General features: G+C 39.6%; 1 protein-coding gene across 2 annotated transcripts; it reads left to right on the forward strand.

Moving 5' to 3' along the window:
* Window positions 1-6: 6 nt before the first annotated feature.
* LRAT (lecithin retinol acyltransferase (phosphatidylcholine--retinol O-acyltransferase)) lies at window positions 7-7,061 on the forward strand. 2 transcript variants are annotated; one of them, XM_005860498.2, is made up of 3 exons: window positions 7-198; window positions 283-823; window positions 3,113-7,061. In XM_005860498.2, the coding sequence occupies exons 2-3, from the start codon at window positions 284-286 to the stop codon at window positions 3,263-3,265; spliced, it is 693 nt and encodes a 230-aa protein (XP_005860560.1). In that variant the 5' UTR covers window positions 7-198; window position 283; the 3' UTR covers window positions 3,266-7,061. The 2 variants fall into 2 exon arrangements, with proteins under 2 accessions (XP_005860560.1, XP_005860561.1); XM_005860499.1 differs by lacking the exon at window positions 3,113-7,061 and adding an exon at window positions 984-2,215.
* The last annotated feature ends 352 nt before the right edge of the window (window positions 7,062-7,413 follow it).

Raw genomic sequence — 7,413 nt, forward strand, 5'->3', positions numbered from 1 at the left:
TCCAGGTGCGCTTCCCTGCTGGCTGCTCGCCGCACGGGTCTCACTGTCCCCTCCGCCAGCCGCCGCCAGTTCCTCACCCGCCTCAGTCCCAGAGCAGTGCCACCCCCAGGCGTCTCCCCCTTTCCTTTTTTCTCTTCCTCCCTCCCTCCCAGGCCGTCGCTGTCGCCTCCCCCCGCGGCATTGGTCCGCTGGCCGCAGGTGAGTTGCAGCGCAGCGCCCCAGTCTGGCCAGCTCACCTTGCTTGAGCGGCGGCAGCCCCCCAAGACTCTCGTTTCCCTGCAGGATGAAGAACCCAATGCTCGAGGCGGCGTCCCTGCTGCTGGAGAAATTGCTCCTCATCTCCAACTTCAAGCTCTTCAGTTCGGGCGCCCCGGGCGAAGACAAGGCAAGGAGCAGTTTCCAGGACATCAACTCCTTCCACCGCGGCGACGTCCTGGAGGTGCCCCGGACCCACCTGACCCATTATGGCATCTACCTGGGCGACAACCGTGTCGCCCACATGATGCCCGACATCCTCTTGGCTCTGACCAAGGACAGGAGGCTCACGCAGAAGGTGGTCTCCAACCAGCGTCTCATCCTGGGCGTTATTGGCAGGGTGGCTAGCATCCGCGTGGACACTGTGGATGACTTCGCCTACGGAGCCGAAATCCTGGTCAATCGCCTGGATAAGTCCCTCAAGAAGAAGGCCCTGCGCAACGAAGAGGTGGCTCAGAGAGCGGAGAAGATGCTGGGCACCACCCCCTACAGCCTGCTGTGGAACAACTGCGAGCACTTTGTGACTTACTGCAGATTCGGCACCGCGGTCAGCCCCCAGGCAGACAAGGTACCACTTGTGACTGACTCACCGGTGGGCTGGGCGGGGCCGCCACCACTCCCGTCCCTAACCGTGTCTCTCCCCTGGGATCAGGCATTGAGTTTAGATGAACAAAGGCTCTGGTGTTCCCAAGGGAGACAATGTAAGTAAATGGCCATGTGTCTTGCAGGACCTCCCAAAAGGCGCAGTGGAGTTTGGCAGTGCAGCACCGCTGCCCACTACGAGAGAGCCGCCGGGCTATTGCTACAGAAGTCATCAGGGTGTCCACCCAGCGTAGTTGAAATGACAAAGTCCGCCGTGTGCTTGCAACTTTTCCCAAGAATTTCAATTGGCAGGAAGGTGTCCAGAGTTTATATTTAATCCGTAACACTGTGTACAGAGTGTTGTGCATTTAAACTAAGGAGGCTTGCAGCATTCTCCCTCTGTAAGCAGAATGAATTCCCCTTGCTCAATATCAACTAACAAAATTCCCAGTAAGAAGACCTCCCTGGTATATCTCTTACTCCTGTGTGGGCTTTAGACGGGTCTTTTCCAGGGTACTTTGAAATTTTTGTGTTGGCTTTAATCCCTATCTAAGACTCCCTTATTGTTAAGCATCCTTTACCCATTAGTCCCAAAGGTGGGTTAGGTTTATGGATTCCCTAGAGATCAAAACACTTGGTTTTCTAGAAGAGCCATTGGCTGTTGGAAGGTAATTTTAATGTGTGAAGTAAAACAAACAAACAAAAAAAACAATATCAGAATTTAAGATGGTTAAATTAGCCACAAAACCAAAGGGGGGGGGGATGAATTTTTAGCTCCTTTGCCCAAATCTCTTAAATTTTAAAAATAGCTAACATTAAAAAAAAAATGCCTGCAACTTCATTTGCAATTAAAAGCTTTCTCAGCCTGCCCCGAAGTTGTTAAAGTTCAATCTTAACAATAGAAGCCTAGGTAATCGCAAAATGACCTTCATGGTTGACTCTTCTTCACATTTATGTATTTTTTGGACCAAAAGAATCTGAGTCTATGTAACCAATATTTTTATTGCTCCATATTTTGATTAATTTTTGACCCATGTGGGAAAATCTTTCCTCTGTGGCAGAGCATGAAAATATTATGCTTATATGTATATATGGGTGCATCAAACTCCTTGTGATTATTTATAGAGCCACAAAGACTCAATCTAGGAATGCTTTTGTAGGAATGCTTTTTAAAAGAATCACAGCTCTAGGCTTGTTTAGAAATGAAGTTCACCACATTTACAAACATGGGCTCCAAAGTACACAAAAGAAAACACATCAGATTTACTTAGGAACCAAGCAAATTATTTCTCCAAGGAAAACAGTATTTCTATCGGGTAATACTTTGATGAGACACATATAACTCTGTATTATATATTTCTACAAAAAAACAGCAACAAACAGTGTAAGTACTTTTTTAAAGTAGTAAAATATTTAATCTGCATACATAAGTAGTTGGAGTAGTTTTTCATCTTTGGAAACTCTGTAGGGTTTTACAGAAGTAGAGAAGGGTTTTAACTGCTGTTGCTGCATAGCATCTCTTGTGAAACTTGAGTTTTTGTCTTCACTGTGAATGGTCTAACAATCTGGCCACAGAATAGACTTCCCAGGGGGAAAAAATCCCCATCCCAATTTTTCCAGTTCTCAGAACTGCCTGTTGGACATGCTCTGTGAGAATTAGGTCATTAATGCTGAAGGAGAACTGATTTCTACTTTCCAGAAACAATGAGGAATTATTTGGTTCTGAATCTCATTTTTGAATTCTCCGTATATATATATAACTATTACCAGGTTAACATGAGAATTGCAAAGTTGTCTCTTAATTTTGAGTTAGAAAGTTAAAAGTTATTATATCACCAAATTTTAGAATGGTTCATTGAATGAATTGAATTCACCAATAATAATGGACAACTTATTTATTTGAGATTAGAGATCTCTTTGCTTATCTAATTTTAGAATATATTGTTATTGATAAACAGTTTAATGCTTTTAACATTTAATCCTGAACTTTTATGGGGTTACATTCTCTGTAGTTTTCTATAAAAGTTCTGTATTTATATAGGCAGCTGCCATTGGTAACCTATTTGCCAGAGGTGTTATTTCAGCGGGCTGTTACAGGATGTGGAATCAAGAAACTGAACTCTTAACATCTAAATTCTTTCATAAGTCATAAGAGAAATTCTAGTTTTTCTGGTAGACAGAAAATAGCCTGGAAAATTGTGCTTTATTATTTTGTATATATGATTCTTCTTAGGCTTAGCCACCTTTTCTGACATTCTTAAATTTTATTTTCTAGTTTTGTGAGAATTTGAAGATAATTATTCGTGATCAGAGAAGTGTTCTTGCTTCGGCACTCTTGGGATTGGCGGCTATAATCTGCCTGGGCATGGCATCATATACTACTCTTCCTGCTATTTTTATTCCATTCTGCTTATGGATGGCTGGCTAACTTCACATCCTCATGTCAGTGTGTGTATTTTGTGTGTAAATATGTTTATATTTATAGAGCACAAATCAGTATAAGCATCGTCGAGAAAAATGTGACCTGAAACATTGTGTTCTGGATAAAAGTGTGATTAAGAATCACACAAAGTGCTTACTGTGTAAGCCCAAGAACAAGGCTTTCTGAATCTTCCTCAGGCAGTTACATTTTAAAGCTCTGTGCAAATCTTGGAAACCTGACAACTGTGATAGACTTCATCATTACAAGAAAACCAGCCTCTAAGATGATGGCCACAGGAGATGGTTTTTTTTTCTCTCCTATAATCACTGCTCTTCTCCGTTAGGCCAGAATCTGAAGATCAGAAGAGTTATTGAATGAGATCGTCAACTTTATTGTAAATTTATTCATTGAAAAACTTATATTAAACTGAAAGAATTTCCCTTGTTCAGATGAAAACCTTTTTGATGATTGGCCTAAAAAGAAATTCTCAATCTTTTTTTATGTATTATAATTCCCGATGAGTCAAGAATATTTCATTACTTGAAACCGTATTAGCAAAATTAAGGTTTACTGATAAAATAACTGACCAGAACTATAGAATCTGTGTTTTCCTGCAGCAATAGCTACTATAGCATCAGTTGAACAATTTGATGTAGCTTTACTTAATAGGAAGCCTAGCACTCTTCCCCCTTCCCCCCTTTTACGTGTCACTGTGATTACTTTAAAGGACTCTAAGAGGTAAATGGATATAGGATTGCAATAATTTGGATACTTGTAATGTATATGTACCAATTAAATATGCGGATATCCACATACACTCAAACTGATGAGAAATTAGGTTTGTTCTTGACTGCTTTATTATCATACCAGTGTGGTTACTATAGAGCATTTGTAGAGGTGAATGTTACAACAAATTTAGTCCATTTTCTTATGCCTTTGCCTATGGTGTAACTTGCATATATGACTTTGGATGGTTTAGCTTCTAGAGCACTTACTAATGTACTGTATAATTTTTAAAAGCCCTCAGATTTGTTTTCTAGTCCATTTTTTCCAATTTCATTGGCAAGTATAGCTCGCATCCTTAAAAGAAGAATGCCATAGCAGCATATAAGTCCCAAACAAGGAGGACCCAAGGAAATAACTGTTAGGGATAATTTGTGTCTTAGTACTTCCAGGCATGTAAATTGATTATACCAAGGCTGTTTTAATATTTGAGTTGCGATGTAGTGGTGTTAAAGCAAGCATTCAAGTACTTTAAGCAAAATTAACAAATTCTACAATTAAGCCAAAAGCTAGACTTGTATTTCAAGTATTTAAAGTTACTTTACAAACTACCAAGAATGACAAAATAAGTCACATAATGAGTGGTATGAGGAGGTGGGATCAGTCACTCAATAATCCAACCAGAACAAATTTCAGAGCAGATTTTAGCAACTGATATTTTATCACCACTAAATTTACCCACAATAAATTCAGTTGGAGTTTAATTTTGTGTTTAATCATTTAAATATTTTAAATAATTAAAACATGAAATGGCAATACCACATAATAAAGTTGTTCCATGGGCCTGTTCTGACCACTTGAAAAGTTATTGTAAGTATGTATGCATAAGAGCAACCACCAGCCCTGGCTGGTGTGGCACAAGTTGGTTGGGAGTCGTCCCATGCTGGTTGCCCCGGTTGTGGTCTGGATCCTCAGTACAGGCATGCAAGAGGCAGCTGACTTATGTTGACTCTCCCTTCCTCTCTCTAAAAATCAATAAACTATTCTTTAAAAAAAAAAAAAGCAACTACGATGAGAAATCCATTGTATTAGTGTTTTTTCACTTACTGTATATTACCCTTGTAGCAATTGTTTAAAGTCATTTTTAAAAAATATGGTGTCCTCATAAGTAATTAACACTTTTTTGCAGACTTTAGTATTATAAGTCACAAAAGCCACTGTCTGATGTTAAATCTGTGTTCAAAGATAACAATCCCTGATTAAATGCCAAGGGAAGTACTTAAGGTTGGGATTAACATAATTAGTCTTGACTCACTTCATATCCTTAAAGCAAGATTCAATTCATCATTCACTAAGTGCTCACTATATGCCAGGGATTGACCTGTTTCAATTTCATGGTCTAGATTTAATCATTCTAACTAACCATATTGAAGGGTATACAGTGCTATGGGAACACAGGGGAAGAAGACATTAAATTGTCAGATAAATCTCTCTGAAGGAGGCAGTGCTAACATTAAGGTGAGAAATAATAAGAGGTGATCTTATCACACTGATGTGTTGTTTCACTACTTAGGGGGAGAGGGATCTGGAGGGAGGTTTTATTTACTTTGTTGAACTTAGGAGAAAAGGAGAGTTTTTATTTAGTTGGCTCAGCTTGATTAGTTGCTTAACTAGGTAGAAAAAGATGCAAATATCCGTGATTGTGGTTATGGAAAAAATCCTGCACTATTAATGTGTCTTGTAATGAATTTCAAGATGGCATCATCAGTTAAGATTGATCCTTGTGATCCTGCCATATATGAGCCCATATATTTCTAAACTTCTCACTTGTGAAATGGTAATCAAGTAGTATCTAATGCAGCTTCTTATTGCTTATTTTGTTCTTTGCCCTATCCAGATGAAGGCCAAATAGGACTACTGGGACTAAGATGAAATAATGCATGAGTCGGTACTGTGCAGGTGTTAGGGATAAAAAGGTCAATGAGACATGGAAATTTTCCTTAAAGTTTATGGCCAAATGGGTATAGATGACACAATAGAGCTGATTGAAGGCATAGAAAAAGAAGTGGTTAGTTTTAACAATAAGGCCAAAATTATAGGGACTGTGTATTGAGATGAAAAACAGGTGTTTTTCAAGAGATAGATTTGGGCAGGACATTTTACACAAGAGCAAATGCATGAAAACTGTCCACAACATGCCTGGCACATAAGGGTGAGGTACTCTACTCTTATTTTAAGTATGTATGCATAGAAGTTCTGAAAGCATGGAACTGCATGGCGCATTTGGGCAAATGCAAGTGGTTCAGAGGCTAGAGCAGAGCAAGGCTGATGCGAGGTGTGGGGAAGGAAAAGAGTAATCAGGTGGTACAAGTCTTGTGTGTAGACCAAAAAATGTGGACTTTATGAAGAGGCAATGGAGATTTGGGGTTCAGAAAAGTAACTCCCAAAAGTATGAAGGAAAGATGGGAACATGAGCCAAGACAGGACAAGAGCATCTAGTAGGATGCTAGCGATGGTCCTAAATCTTTCAAATAAAGGCCTGTAATTGTGAGGGTGGAGAGCAAACATGTCAGGAAAGTGTCAACAGACTTCAGCCAAATCCTTGTGTTTGAGTAACTCTTGGTGGGGTGTCAGGGAGGAGTCATGTGTCATTTCCATCGGAAAGTTGGTTCCTGAAAAATAAATATGGTGGCTGTGTGTATACTGAATATTCCAGATATTTGTTCTGCTAGTTATAGTTCTAAGGACAAGCAAATATATAAGGATTTGTCATCTAAAAAATTAGCTTTTCAGAATATGGATATATTTCTTATTTTTCCATTTTCTATTTCATACTACTACTGTCAAATAGAAAAAAAATGTTTTCCTGCAATATCACATACCAAAGGCAAACTCTTGTTATAGATGAGAAGCATATAAGAAATGATAGTTGCCAATTTTCTGTTTTATATGCTCTATTAGGCTGTTTTACCCAGCCTAAACCTATCAGTTCATCTGGTTTTATATTTGGTATATGTACATGTATGTTAAATCAATTTTACATACTGTCCTCTATATTTGAAATTAAAACTTTACGTGGATCTGCTTTCAGACTGATATGGCCTATGTTACCTACATCTTGAAGCCTACCTTGATTATGCAAAAAGTGTTCTATACAACATTTTATGAAAAACCTCTTCTCCATTCCACAAAATCAAGCAACAAGAAACAATTAGAGCCCTGGACATGGATCTTCTGGCCAGATGTGAAATGCCGCCAAGGCAGCCTGTTGCTTTACCCTGGCCATGAGTGAGGTAGAGATGAGGTATGAATAGAAGCAAGTCCCAGGGCCAGACTCGATGGGCACTAACAGCATTGCAAAGGAACACAGAAGTTACTGGGCTGAACCCTTAAACACCTAACTACATTTCAGATGTGGAAAATTAGGCACA

Source organism: Myotis brandtii, unplaced genomic scaffold (assembly GCF_000412655.1).
Source record: "Myotis brandtii unplaced genomic scaffold, ASM41265v1 scaffold136, whole genome shotgun sequence".
In the NCBI taxonomy this organism is placed as follows: domain Eukaryota; kingdom Metazoa; phylum Chordata; class Mammalia; order Chiroptera; family Vespertilionidae; genus Myotis; species Myotis brandtii.